We start from the raw sequence: 15,546 nt of genomic DNA, 5'->3' as shown, positions 1-15,546 counted from the left end.
GCGCGTTTTATTGCATCGCGATGCGATCACGCGTACGGAGTGTTTGGGAATCGTCGTCGAGCGTTTCTCGACGAGCGGATCTCGGCGTTTCCCTTTAGAAATCGATCGATTTGTCTAATGTGACGTGATTCTAACGGAAAAGGGGGGGGGGGAGTGAGGATTGTAGTAAAAATAAACATCTCGAGATGTGTCAATTAGTTGGCAAAGTGTGGGCTAATTAAAAGGGGGGAGTTCTTCGACGAATTAAAAATCCGAGAGATACAATCAGCTTTAACTTCAAGCCGATTTGAAGCTCTTTTGAAGGAATTTCAGCGCGAGACTCGATCAATGAGATGTCCCAAGCGAAAAATTTGCAAGTCATTTGCAAGGTCGTTTTCGATTAAGTGTCTAATTGGAAGAGCAACTTAACGGCAATCGCGATCTCAGGTTTCGCCGGAAAGGGAAAAATCGCGCGCTAAACTCCTGTTGCCAAACACCCCGTACACGCAACGATAATAAGTCTCACTCTTCGTGACATCAGTGACAATGCAGGGCGGATAATGACGGGTCGCGATTAGAGAGAGAGAGAGAGAGAGAGAGAGAGAGAGAGAGAGAAAGAGAACGCTTGCATTAATGACGACACGAAACGATGATGCCGCAACGGACGGCGGCAGCGGACACGTCGCATTTTTTTCGTGCGGTGCATCGACCGCGTGCGTTTTAAAAAAGGCACACACGAAGATAGAAAGTCGGAAATACTTGCGACACACGAAATTAATGACATGTACGCGATAACTGTCATCTAACCAGCGTACCGTCCGCGTCATCGTTGCGCCGAGAGAGAGAAATGATTCGTTGTCGGTTTAACGTTGGGAAAGGAGTACCTGAAACTCGGTCGGACAACTAATAATTTAGCTGAAAACACGAGAAAAGTATACAACAGCGAAACACTTTCCCTCGGCATGGTCGAAAGCGAATCAATTATGCCGCGAATCGTGATAAATATAAATAAAGTACGAGGAGCGCGAGAAAGGGGGACAAGAATCCGCCTGACGGCGCGGAAAAGTCGATTCTAAATTTATGAAAAAAATCTGCGCGTTCTCTGGGAGACATTTCGTTCCTTGCAACAGATACTGACAAGTCTATTTTATATTTTTATATTTATCTTTCTACCCTCTAGAGATTTATATTCTAATTGATTGCTTTTTGTCGTTACCGGCCGTATACCAGCTTAGCATCTTTATCGTATTCGATCGCGCGCTTTATTTTTAAATTTTATTCGAACCCAACTCTAATCGTGACTCGTCCTTTACACGAGAGATAAAGAGGGTTGTGTTTTAAGAGTATCTATATATTGTATATTCATCATTGTAATCGAAGTAGTGACGGGCCTAACGTTATCCACGATTTCATTCACCATACCAGGGGGACGGTTTCTGTGTGGACTCGAGATATCGATAGATTATAATTATTACGGAGAAGAACCTAGGATGTAAGTTCTAATGCTGTTCGAACAATAATACTGATACTTATATATATATATATATTTACATATACAAACATATATATATATAATATATGTATAGCTCCAATAATAATTTACGACAATAAATAAGTGAAACACGGGGTGGGCCGATGCAGCCTGTAGATGCAATCGCAATTTGCCCGATGAATTCGCGAACGTCACAGGAAAAGGTGCACTTGCGAAACGATCGTTGTTGATCGCGAGATTCGTCGTTGATGTTAGATTTGATTAGCATAGTTTTATTTTCGGCACACCCTGTACCGCTTTGCAGTGACGATTAGCTTTATAAAACGGACTCCATTTCTGCAGTCTCATTCTCCGGATCCAGTATATAACATCGGACATTCCCAATCATCGTGTTTGAATATTCGTGTATCGTAACTGTCGATTGTTCGGTGAATCAGCAACAAGAAATCAGCTAATCTGTCACCATTTATCAGCTCAACAGCCTTACGTCTATTAACAAATTCTCTGAAAAAGCAATTTTAGAAACATAAGTTGAAGCTGCAAACGAGAGAGAAGACGAGTAGATTTCTTTAGAAAGTTCCGAAAACTTTAAGATTGTATATAAAAGAAAATTGTGTCGGAATTCAAATATCCACATATTCATCGCTTTAAGGTTTTTGTATTTTGTATTAATACATTATACCCGACTCTTATATAATCTTGCCTATTTATGTTAAATCTTTTTTTGTTGTGATAGCTTTTCGAGAAATTGTCCATAAGCGCTGCTTCTTCTTGTTAAAAATGATTAACGGACACTCGGAATAATCATATCAATATTACATTCAAATCAAGCATGATTAATTTTCGCGCGGTAAACTTTATACGCAAAGTTGTCAGAACTGTCAAACTGACAGATGGTGATATAGTGACAGATCAGCTGCTGTGGAGCATCGTTATCGACTCACCAAATATGCAATTATAATGCGCCTGATTAGGGATTTCCGATATCACCGTGTCTGAAAAATGGGACTGCATAAATGGAGTCTGATATACACGTATAGTCGAGATTACAAATTTCTCTATTTTGCTTGTTCGCAAATTTCACTAGCGCTACACGAGTGAGATAACAGTTTTACTAACAGAGTGTACCTTTATTTTTGCTCGTGCGTGAGAGAGAAAGAGATACGTGTTTGTCGTTAGAAGAGGACTTTTTCCGAGTGTTCCGCGTGAGATCGAAAAATAAATGGAGAAAGAACGCGAAAATACGATGAGATTATCTGAGATCTTATTATATAAACATCTTCCTGTTAGAAAACACATATATTTTTGTGAAGAGTTTGCATCTCCAGACATTTTATTGTTCTACAAACGACACACGCAAGAAACGGCGAGAAGGACAGACTCAGATGTACCTTTACGGGAAACATGAGCCAAAATCACGAAACTTCTCTATAGGTAATACAAAGATCCGTGGGATGAGTGAAACGATGCATATTGAGTTACGGAGATACAGATACCGTAAATTCGATATCATATCTTTCTCCGATCCAGAATGGTCAAGAGAGAATCGTGTACACAATTCAACGGGATTTTGTATCTTGAAGATTATTTTCTTTTGAAAATATTTAATACGGAACTTTTTGCGAGCCGTAGAATAAAGAATTAGTTTTTCGTTGTGCTCTCGGTTGTGCTCTCTGCAACACACGCAATGTTACGCAAGTATATAATTTGCAAGATTTGTCAGCGCGCCAACTCAACTGCACCTCCTTGTGATTTTAATAACCGTGAGAAGAAGAAGATGCGTGCATTACACTTACTATTCTGGAGGAGAACACAAAAATACATTCGACGATTTACGGTATGGAACCACTTCCACTTATATATTTATATAAATACCTAATGTATACATATATACATACAATACACACATACACATATACAATATACTCGTACGTGTATGTATATATCTTATGTAATATGTACAATGCTGACTATACATACAGGCTGTATACATTCATGTATACATTCATGCTGTATACATTCATAGATCGTCGCTCTATTTGTACATCCTCCGTCGTGTAATTAAACGATAGTAATTTACGTATCTTGATTGAACATGTTTACGAAAGTGTATCAATTACTATACTGACAATAACGATGAAAGTTCGTAACAGAATGAAAGTAATATGTTGTAAGGACAATAAATATAGGCAGGAAAAAAGTTTCAGAGAGATATATATATTATATATATATATATATATTATATTATATTATAATATATATTGTAAACGACGTGAAGCTCTCGACAAGTTCACGCATTGCGTTCGCAAAGAGATTACATCCTTAATGTAACGAAATGTACATTTCCCCGTCTGAGTTGGATCAAAAGCGGGATCGGAGAACTTTATTTCGCATGTTGTTATGGACGTTTGTTACGGTTTGTCTGTAAAATGTACACTTTATCGCTTAACGTGGATAATACACGAGCGAGAATTTCACGCCGTGAGTACAGAAAGTATTAATCAATAAGTGTTACAATACAACTAAGCTTTCGAGTGGCTTGATATTACGAGTATCAAGTGTAGACTAGCGAACTTTCTCATTGTGTGTGACCACTTCTGTTCTGTGGGATTTAGAACCCGTAGTTATCCGATGTGCTCCGAGTGACGATCCGGGGGAGACTGTTTTGCGTCACATGAAATGCTTTGACGTTCACCGATATTCTGTCGCGACAATTATATTTCAACATTATAATTACGTAATTGAGTTGCGAATATACATACATACATACATACATACATACATAAATGTGTGTGTGTGTGTGTGTATGTGTGTGTGTGTGTACAAGGTGCTTGTACACACACACACACACATACACAAACACACACTTTTTTAGCCGTTTGCGTTTCACGCGTTCGCAATCTCAATGAGGAAGATGCGATGATTTACGATGCGTTCAGTCCCCTTTAGTGAGAAACATTATTTTTGCGTTGTGCTTTTTGCGTATCTTGTTTTCCTCGTACATACGCGTACATTGTTTCCATGAGTATGTCTCGCTGGTTGAGAAATACTGCGTTAAAGCTTAGCAGACAATAATATGATGTTAGTTATACACGTATATAATATATATATATATATACATCCGTTAAGAATATTAACGTGACTAGGATTACGCGTGAATCGAAAGGAGAATCTGCTCTTCCGCGCCGTGCACATAATTAACGCGCGATAATAATAGCGTTAATAACGGCACGCGCGCATATACCGCGCGCGATCATGATTCACGTCTCCGTGTTCAGAATTCTCCGGTCCGATGGAATCGCCCCGTAAGTATTAATTAAGGTTAACCGGAGTTTAATCGACCCTCGGTAACTCTCCTTCCCGTTCTGTCTTGACTCGGCCGAGGGTCCGTCAAATTTCACTTGACTTTAATTAACGTCTGCGTCACGATGGCACGTAGTAGATAACATCGTAAAGTTGGATGTTTAGCGATAATGTCGTATTCTTCGTCTTCACTAGAACACGATAGCGAGATTGATCGACCGACGAATAGTGATCATCGTTGAGACTGTCGTCGCGATGAAACATCCATTCTTTACGCTAACCTATTTTATTCATTGCCACGAATCCATTCTTCTTTACGAGAACAATTATAGCACACTTCGAGCGTTTTCTAACGATCTTCGAAGCGAAATGATATGTACACGATACGAACTCGAAACAAAAATATATATGTATATATATATATATATATGTTTATATATATATATATATATATTGTTTTTGATCGTTTATATATTAGTAGGCCTGTGCTCTATATACGTGTAGTCGCATATTAGAGATTATTGTTACACGCAACGGTGCAATCTGGTTTGTTACTGAATTATGGCATACAATAATTATTATGTAAAATATGTATATGTATATTGTAATTTTCAGTGTATTATGTAATTAAAACAAAAGAGAGGGAGAGAGAGAGAGGGAGAGAGAGAGAGAGAGAAAGATAGATAGAGATAGAAAGAGAGAAAGAGAAGGAGAGAAAAAGAGGTAGAGATACCGACGGCTATTGACAATAAATCGTGAGCCGATCTTTTTCAAAAGTCGTTCCTCCTCTGGATCTTTGATTAACAAGCTCGTACTTGCGGAGAGCTGCGGGCATAATAAATGCAACGTTCATGGTAAGAAGACTCACCTCGCATTCATTTCGCATTTATTTCTCTGTGTGTCGTATGCGCGCGACGGCCGTCCTATAAAACCGCATTAATGAACGATAGAGATGAAAGAAAGATGAGAAACGTCGCCGGCATAAAAACATCCTTACTGGGGCAGACTGTGAAGAGAATTGCTCAATCTGGAGAGACCATTAAACGCGGCGCGTTATACATATGCCCTCGTTCGCGTTTGCTATTATCATAAAAATCGTCTGTCGCACCTTGACTGCCGCGCTGTCATATGTTATTTGCATATCGTTTCGCGCATGTATGTAACATCTGGTTGCACGTAGTATTTCCTATAACGTTCAGCCGACGCTGTGGAGTAAGCGCACAATGAAGATCTGGAAGTAATGCTCGGACGTTTTAATCGTTGCTTTTGTCAAACGCACGATTTAAATCTCACAACGTTCTTGTGTAAAGAAAATGAATCGCAAGAAAAAGAGGTAAGTATATCGACTCATTAGCACCAGGAGTAATTCCAATGTTATTTATGATTATACACGTGATATCTCAAGATAATTTATACACTGAGAAAAAATTGTATTAAAATCAAACGAACAAATTTGTTTGAATACGACTGTGAATACATTTATTCAAATTAAACGACTCATTTCTAAAATGAAATACAGAGGTTCTGAATGTAAACTTTTTTCTTGAATTTTAGAAAATAGTTGCTTAATTTAAATAAATGCATTCACAGTCGTATTCGAACGAATATTTGTTTAATTTTAATACAATTTTTTCTCAGTGTATTATAAAATATGTGCAATTATGATTACAATTTTATGACAATTGGGTAAGAGTTCAGAAACGTCACGTTTTTTCATCTCGAGAGATCGCGTGGATAAGCGCACGGCTTTATGGCAAACATTCGCCGACGCAGTACGGCTATTTCGCGCGAACTCGAGGATCGCAGAAAGAGGAAGTTCGCTTTGCGCGGATAATTTTCACTCTCGTGCGTTTACCTCGCGTGAGCAAACAGGCCCCGCTCGTAATTCGCGACGCGAAACAGCCGGACACGAAAGTGAACGCGACGGTTCCAAGCGCCACGCCTCGAGAGATCATTCTCTCTCTCTCTCTCTCTCTCTCTCTCTCTCTCTCTCTCTCTCTCTCTCGCCCTCGCCCTCGCCCTCTCCCTCATTTCCCCGCAGTCACAACAGTGATTTGTGCATACTGCAATCGCTAAAGTGACGCTTCGAAGTCATTTCTCGCGTATTACGCACAAAGTATTGTCCGTCGTGCACAATGTGCCATTTAATTGTGCACGGCAGAGAGCGCAATTCAACGGGCGCAGCGCGCGTGAGAGTGAACCCTCTAATAATATCTTTCGGATTAATTGAGCGCGCGCATTCGCGGGAAGATGCTTTCGTGATTTCCTAACGCTTTCATCATAATCACATTTGTAACGCCCAGGAAAGCGCGCGTCCAACGAGGTGGAGCTCGCTCGTTGCTCTCGCTCTCCGCTGGCTGTTGGAAAACACGGCGGAATCTCAGTCGCTTCCGGTGCTTTATTTAATCATTTTCATTCGTCTGCCCCGCCTTCGCCGCAGGAGAAACGAATCTCGGCGATCATGCCGAGCGATCGTCAAGTGAGAGATTGGAGATCCTGCCGAGCCGGCGAGACAGAAGGAGCCGCGGCGTGGGGATTCGCAGATCGATACCGATGACGATGAAACTACGGAACTTTCGCTCCGGTAATCCCGTGTGTGAAATCGGGCGTCTCAACGACCAGCGCGACCGGCGCACAGTGGATCGAAACTTCCAATTCTGTGGACATCGACTAAAATTCTGTCCGGAAACAAAATTTTGTGCAGGAATAAGTTTCAATGAAATTAATTTTCATAAAATATTTTATTTATAATATTTTCATGTACCATTTTGATAATAATAGTATTGTAACGAATATATATAAATATATAGTGTTCCTATTCGGTTTCAACAACTAGTACCACGTCAAGGTAAGGAACAAGCTAGCCTTGAGCAAGTAATATCAAATCTTCTTGCATAAATTCAATTAATAAAATATTTGTTACATATTTTTGAAAATTTTACGATTAAACAATCTGTATGAAAACACAAGAGAAAATTGCAAGACTAGTGGATTTTGTAAAACAAAATTCGTGAAAACAGCCAAGGATAACAATACAGCATAGAGGTTCTTTGCAAATCCTTTGATTACGTGTACTATGAATAGAACTGGATTAAACGAAAGGACTATCCGAAATTTTGAGATTCTTTTTCAATCCGTTGCAACAGATTGAAAACAGAAAAAAATTTATGTCTTGTTTCTTATCTATGTGACGCTAACTTGAAACCAAACAGGAATATTTAAAATTCAATAAAAAATATTGTTTTCAAAAAATATTATGGAAATATAAACAGAAATTTTACTGAAATTTTCATTACAAATGATTTCTGAGCGAAATTCTGTCTCCGAACCGAATTTTCATTCATGTACAATTGTATTGGGTTGGCAACTAAGTGATTGCGGATTTTGTCGACAGATGGATTTTACACTTTCTTTTGTTTCGTTAACGTGTTCAAAGTACTTAACCTATATTTTTTTCTTATTGTTTGGACTTCTACCTTTCATTTAGTACAAAAATTATATCGATTAGTTCTTTAGTTTTGTTTTTATCCCAATTTAAAAATCGAAGAGCAAGACGTGCACTTCAGACATATTTTATTGTATTATTTCCGAAAAGGCAAGAACGCATCGCAAGCACACAAGAAGTTATGCGCCGTATATGGGAATGAAGCCTTGAAAGAAAGGCAGTGTCAAAATTGGTTTGCCAGATTTCGTTCTGGTGATTTTTCATTGAAAAATGCTCAACGATCTGGCCGTCCAGTTGAAGTCGATGAGACCCATATCAAGGCCATTATCGATTCAGATCATCATAGCACAACACGTGATATTGCAGAGAAGCTCAATGTATCGCATACATGCATTGAAAAAAATTTAAAAAAGCAAATTTAAAATTTTGAATTTTCATTCTTATTTAAAATCCGCAATCACTTAGTTGCCAACCCAATACATAATACATAGATTAGATGGTTTCTATCCACTATACGATGTATAGGAGAAAAGATCGCACGAGATTGCAGCTGAAACCTATACGGTTTTTTATTATATGAATGATTTCTTTAAATCCTATTTAGTAGATCTTGAATAAATATGGACATTTTTTTTAATTATTCAAACACGTATGAGTTGAGTTACGATTTCGTTCTAATTCATCATAGAGAAAAATACGTAAAATATAACAAAATCTAGCAACGGATATGATAAAAATGTTCTTGAAGAACCATAGAATTGTGTATACCATAAGATAGACAAGGATCGATAATTATTTATATAAAATATAGCGAACACAAATGGACGACTTATGCTTAACATATTTTACTTATCATAAAAACTCGAGACTTTAGACGTTTACAGTATCTATATTACTCATTACTTTATATTTTCTGCATTCGGATCATATATTAGAACTATTTTACAATACATTCTTGTAGATGAAGTTGTGAAATTCGAACTTTTATTTTTTGGCTCGATGTTCACCTTTTTCTCATCGTTTCAATCCACTGTGCGGCGCTCGCGACCATTTCAACCGTTTCGTATTTTTCTTTTCTTTTTCTTTCTTTTTTCTTTCAAGACAGAGCATGTTAGCCGTGTTAGCCCTCGTGCACCCTTTGCGAGGACAGCAAGACTTGCCTCCCGAGTAGAGGTGTAATTTTTCTTCAAAGTCTTCGTATTTGAAGCTTCGAAGCTTCGATACAAAATATTCGACGATCGAAGTTGCATCGAACCTTCGAAGTTTGAGTCTCCGAACTTCGAAATTTCGAGAATTCGAAGATGCTCGGGGATCGAAGCACTAGCCGAAACTTTTGTTATTCACGGAAGCTTCGAATGATTCGAAGCTTCGGGACCTCGAAGCTGTCGAAGAGAGTAACAACCCTACTGCCGAGTGGCGCGAAATGATCGGGCATACGAGAGGCTTCGGTCGTGTCCGCGTCCGCGTCAACGCGGCCGTCGCATAAGAGAGAAAGACGAGAGCCGGCCCGATGAGACGCGAGAAGAGCGCGGCTCGTTACTTTCTAAATTCCCCCGCGGGCGTATATATCCCCCGGTGACTTTACATTTTGCAATGCACCGCGCCGTGGCGGGAATCGCGTTCGCGTGTTTTTCGAGACCGCGTGCCTGGATGTTATATCACAAGCTACGGGATCGTGGGAGATGGCGGTCAGTGCCGTGAGACAGCTCGTGCTCGTCCTTTGCGTCCTGCTGCAGTACCGTAAGTACCGCCGGCTCGACGTCGCTTCTGCCGAGCGACGGCTCCTCCTCGCGGCCGCGCGATCCAAATCGCCGTTCGGTCGTTGTGCCGCGATCAACCGATTTACCTCGCGCAAGCTCTCGATCGAAAGCTCTTCCCGTGCGCGAGCGATCCGACCGGGCTGACGTGAAGACGAAGTAAAATAGCTCGGGAGCGAGAAACGCTCTTTGTAGTGCACGAGGGACTCGTTCTTACGTGTTTCAATCAGGACGACGTTGGTAAGTTGGAAGATGAAAGCGATGCGACGACAAGATGTGAAGATGTGAAATCGATTGCACGTCATGTTGAAATAAAACAGTGGATTATATTCGCCCACACTGCAAGAAGGTATCTGCTGGAACATTCCCTGAAAAATGATTCTTCTCGTAGTGATATCGGTAACATTGTTTCAGCATCTCTCCGGTAACTCCGATTCCTTTGAACATCCGAATTTAGCTCTCGCGGTCAATTTCTTTCTCGCAGAAAGAACACATGATCTGGCCATGATAGCTTTTATCCCAAGTCCAATGTAGTTGATGAAAGAAAGAAGAGTCGACGAGACGTCACGAAAGAATGGCTGCGAGGAAAGGATCGCAACGTGCTGAGTTTTTGTGTCGAGAACGACCTGGGTGACTTCCGGTTCACCGAGAAGGAAATTCGAAAGACGGCGGGAACACTTGGAGAGAGAAGCCGAGGATACCTTGCATCTCCAGTATTCCGTGTTTTCCGGTGTTGCACCGATGAATGATAAACTAACGAGACCGCGACATTGTCGACCTTCACCTGGTTTCGCTTTATCGATAATTTCCAGTGCGCGAGATACATAACTCTCATTACGCGACTGTGATCCACTAACAAACGGAGCGTTTAACGGAGCGCGTCGGTTTCAGTCGGAAAGTCGACAATGGTGTTGAGGCGATCGATCCGTTATATTTTGCAGGCCATGTGACGGCTCAGAATAAGACCCTCCGGGACCTCTTCAACAGCACGTCTTGCGCTAAACCTCCTTACATCTGCCCGCATCCGCAGATAGAGTTCTATCTGTACACCAGGTAGGTGTTAATATTTCCCCTGTTAATTTTTCAAAGTAATTCCATCCGGCTGCGACGTGAATTTTAATTAGCGAAAATTGGATCCCGTGGATCCAAATTGGATCTCGAGCGAGAATATCAATCCGAGTCGACTCAATCTCAATTAATATCTGTCTGTTTTCCTCTCCATATTTTACTCTCTTTGTATAACACATATGTAGATAATGGTTGATTTGTTCGGTCCGGATCGCTCGCGGATGAAACTTCGCACATTGAGGTGCCGTTTTCGATGTCAGTTTCTTCACTTTTCCCCGAAGGACGATCTTTGAAACGATATGAGGAAACAGACAGTCAACGTCACGACTCTCGATTTCAAGATCACGATCATTTCATGCTGTACTGAAAGTGGCCTCCTTTTCAAGGCTTACCTTTCTCCGACCGCTATAGTATCGTTCGCTGTCACGTCTCGAATGCTCTCACTACCGTCTATATTTGCGTAGCTGAGGCAACGCGTGAAACGCGTGAAAATAAGACAAAATAAAAAATCGCACTCGTTTGAACCTGACGCTACAAGACCGATGTCTCTTTTGACTTCCAGAGACACGCAGCAGGACCCGGTGCTGTTGGACGTACGGAACTTCAATTCCCTGCGAAATTCCAAGTTCAACAAGTCTCACTCCACGAAAATCATCATTCATGGCTTCGGCGGTGGACGAAACTTGGCACCCAGCACGGATCTACGAGATGGTAAGATTGGCGAGTTTCCGTCACGCTCAAATTGCACGCTGCTTCCGGCTCGTGGAGTTCCGGCTCGTAATGTTTCTTCGCCCACGTAGAAAAATAATAATCGCGACAATTGTAACAATTGCGATCATCGGCGATGAATGATGAAAATGAGAAAAATACACTTCGCACTTCGCACAGGGTTATACAGGATGTCCAAAAGGTCCCGGACCGGCAAAATATCTCGGAAACAAGACTTGAGAAAAAAATGTTTCACACAAGAGTCATATGGTTTCAAAGGAGACATAAAACAACTATATCATACATTTCGTTTACAGATGGCGTCACGAGATATTCATTACTTCTCTTAATCGTTACTTTTCTTAAGCGGATACCCCAGTTTTTTATTGTATCATCTTTTTCTATCAATCAATTTGAACAACTTTTGTCCGAAACATTCTTTTATTTGCCTAATATTTTTTGAGATATTTAAGGAAAACTTGGTAATTGTTTTAACTATATATATTTAGCTCTATATATCTCGCTGTTTGTCGGAAGAGAAAGTGGTACTAGACCTTTTTACTTTATTTAGTTTCAAGAATATATTGTATGCAAGAATATATTAACGCGCTGACTTTTGTTAATTTGATGATTTCGAAATTTCCAAAAGTCGATACTTTTCCGGGACTTTTTGGACACCCTATATATCTCTGTGTAAAGACTATCGAAAGACTGCAAAATAAGTTCCCGAATGGGAACCAAGTCCTCGGAGGAGAAGACGAAGAGAGTGATCTCTGCGTCGACTGGACGATCGTGGCGGTAGCCGTAACGCACCTTCGATTTCAGCATATTTCAAGCGGGGCCATTACAATATCATAATTGTGGATTACGGCTCGTTGGTACGCGAGCCCTGTCTCGCGCAGATCCAGTGGGGCCCGGACTTCTGCTCGCAATGCGTCGCCCAGCTGGTGAAGTACCTGAGGGACCATCCCCGGGGCACGCGGGTGGAGAACATACACGTGCTCGGCTACAGCGTGGGCGCGCATATCGCCGGGCTCATCGCGAATTACCTGCCCGATGACAAGCTCGGGAGAATTACGGGTAATTGCTCGTATGCCGATCTCGCAATTTGTCTGTCGCACTTGTTTACCGATACCACCGTTTACACGACGCGCACAGCGCACGCCGGCGAGATGCGCTCGCGCGCGTCTCACTTTGTAATCGCAGACGGTAACTCAGAGATAACTCACGTACGCTTCCTGTACGCGCGTGACACGCAGGCCTCGATCCGACGATATTTTTCTACATGAACGGCAACCGCTCGATGGATTTAGACGAGACCGATGCCCATTTTGTGGACGTGATCCACACGGGCGCCGGGATCCTGGGGCAGTGGGGGCCCAATGGCCACGCGGACTTCTACGTGAACGGCGGCTCGAGTCAGCCCGGCTGCGCCACTTCTTCTATACTCCGTAAGTAGCACTCACCGCTCCGGGATCCGCCGGATCGGCATAACGGTAGAATCCGTGTCTATTTTTTTCCTTTTTTCATCGAGTTTTCGGTAGACCGAAATTATATAGAACGCCAAAATTATTAGAGGTAGCAGAAAGTCTCCTCGTGTTTCCGTGTTCTTCACTCTTGGTTCGAACACTGCCATTTTCCAAGAGTAAGTTCGATCTTCTAATGAAAGTTGACCGTATACACGATAAAGAAATATTACTAACTAACCTGGAATTTAATTACATTAATTAATTAAATTATTAAATAAATAATATTAAATAAGTTAATATATATATATATATATATGTATAAACTGAATGATTTATTTAATTAATTAATTAATTAAATTAATTCTGAATTAAAATTAAGAGCCCGTACTACAACCACGGGAATTGAAGGCTTTAAAATACTTTAAAAGGACACACTTTCCGATACCGCTGATATATAGAAATTATATATAGGATGATATATCAGGGACGTCACGCTCGACGAAAGTGCTCGAGATAGATCTCTGTTTTTTTCCGGTGCGCCAAACGACCGTTTCCTCCGCAGAGACGCTCTCGTGCGACCACACCAAGGTGACGCCCTATTACATAGAATCCATCACGACGAAGAAGGGATTCTGGGCGGCACCGTGCGCGAATCTGTTCTCTTACCTGATCGGATGGTGCAATCCCAAAAAAGAGGAGTACATCTTGATGGGGGAGGATTCCCCTCATACGTGAGTGAGCTGCACGTCTCTTGGCGTTTCGTTCCGTCTCGTCCTGCAGTGAACGCTAAGCTTCAATTGAGTCTCCGACATTTACTATTTATTTTATTTATTTATTTTACTATATTTATTTTATTTTAGTCAATTTAAAACTCGCATTAATCTTCCTAATCGTTCGTGTCGTGTCTGAATACGAATATGCATTGTGATTGTTAATTAGCTTACTAATTATTTCTTTTTATAATCTGTTTATATAATATCATATTATTGCATATAATTTCGACCTAGTAGATTAAGAAATTTTTTAGTAGGTAACAAGACTTTATTGAAGTTTAGGGCATTAGCCGGCATTTCGGTGTTGAATTGCTTCTAAAGAAAGTTCAAAGTCAAAGAGGGGCCAACCTTTTCGTTTCATTAACGCTCACGTATGAAACCGACAGAGCACGCGGCATCTTCTATCTGTCAACAAACGCACGCAGACCGTACGCCCGAGGACTGCCCGAAAAAAGCCAGCGTCGGACAAGTCGGAAGCAATCGTCCTCCCGCCAGTATTAAGTCTGCTGAAGCAGCTGATCAACATAATTATAGAGTAGCGTTAGCTATGTGCGTCACGTCTCACCGAGAGAGTTTTCTCCTCTTAAAGTTTCACGTCAAATTACGTCAATCTTACTTCGTGAGATTTCGACCGAGAGTTCGCTGCTCGCCGCTCGCAGAAAAGTGCTGCTTCTCCTTCTCTCGTCGAAATCCTTCCTTTCGAGAAACGAAAAGCAGCGATCGGGTATAGTCTTCGTGTCGTAGTCCGACGTTCATTGACGTCTCATTAATCGCCGCGATTTCGACGTTTCACGTGTCCACGTAACACTTTCACTCGCCGCACTTCTCTCGCTCGTTGTGGAATTTTAATCGCGCGTTTATTTAAAGTCGCGTGCTTACCGGTCAACTCTCGATGCGTTTACGCAAACAAATCGAGTTATAGTCCTTCAGGTATATTCATGTATTTTTCTTTCTTTTTTTTTTTCTTTCTCGGCAAAGCAACGCTTTATCCTCGCGAAAGAAACCACGGAGAAGTGGGCTCAAAGGGTTTAAGCCACGATCAGTCAGTATAAATTTGCGCAATGATGAATCAAGGTCGCGATGGTGCAACGTGCGCCGTTAGTTTATAGTTTCGAGTATACATCTCGCATTGACACGCTTATGACGTAATCTTGACGTAGCGAGAGGAAATAATTTATTTCGATAAACGTAAGAAAGATCGTCGTTCCTTCGCACTTTTGTCGACACCGAGAGTTCTTAGCTCCGATATCTTTCTACGCTCCGGTGTAACGTTACACTTTATATGTATGTTTTTATACGTAATTTAGGTTTCGTGTAATCGTGTAAGGTGCAATTAATTTAAGAACCCACGACTCGGGGAGCGAAAAGCACTGTCGACCTGTAAAGAGATTTTTAGAATACAAACATCGCTCGGAGAGGATCGTAGTTACTTTATTTATTTCACGATCTGCACACACACACACACACTCACTCTCTCTCTCTCTCTCTCTCTCTCTCTCTCTCTCTCTCTCTCTCGCTCCCCCTTCCCTTCTCCTTTCAACAGATCGCACAC

The 15,546-nt window shown here is 41.2% G+C and overlaps 1 protein-coding gene across 2 annotated transcripts; it reads left to right on the top strand.

Moving 5' to 3' along the window:
* Nucleotides 1-9,137: 9,137 nt before the first annotated feature.
* Nucleotides 9,138-15,461, top strand: LOC105183413 (pancreatic lipase-related protein 2). 2 transcript variants are annotated; one of them, XM_011141505.2, is made up of 7 exons: nt 9,138-9,959; nt 10,918-11,029; nt 11,607-11,755; nt 12,578-12,832; nt 13,066-13,203; nt 13,784-13,952; nt 14,381-15,461. In XM_011141505.2, exons 1-7 carry the CDS (start codon nt 9,902-9,904, stop codon nt 14,493-14,495), a joined length of 996 nt encoding a protein of 331 aa, XP_011139807.1. In that variant the 5' UTR covers nt 9,138-9,901; the 3' UTR covers nt 14,496-15,461. The 2 variants fall into 2 exon arrangements, with proteins under 2 accessions (XP_011139807.1, XP_011139806.1); XM_011141504.2 differs by having other exon boundaries at nt 13,012-13,203.
* The last annotated feature ends 85 nt before the right edge of the window (nt 15,462-15,546 follow it).

The sequence above is a fragment of the Harpegnathos saltator genome, unplaced genomic scaffold (genome assembly GCF_003227715.2).
Source record: "Harpegnathos saltator strain DR-91 unplaced genomic scaffold, Hsal_v8.6 scaffold58, whole genome shotgun sequence".
NCBI lineage: Eukaryota > Metazoa > Arthropoda > Insecta > Hymenoptera > Formicidae > Harpegnathos > Harpegnathos saltator.
This window is presented reverse-complemented; position numbering and strand designations above follow the sequence as displayed.

Excerpts from the sequence above, each read along its gene's own strand:
- LOC105183413 (XM_011141504.2), top strand. The coding sequence starts at position 9,902 with ATGGCGGTCAGTGCCGTGAGACAGCTCGTGCTCGTCCTTTGCGTCCTG. Across the intron at positions 9,960-10,917 it reads TTGCGTCCTGCTGCAGTACC|GCCATGTGACGGCTCAGAAT; the intron begins GTAAGTACCGCC and ends TATATTTTGCAG. Across the intron at positions 13,204-13,783 it reads CGCCACTTCTTCTATACTCC|AGACGCTCTCGTGCGACCAC; the intron begins GTAAGTAGCACT and ends TTTCCTCCGCAG.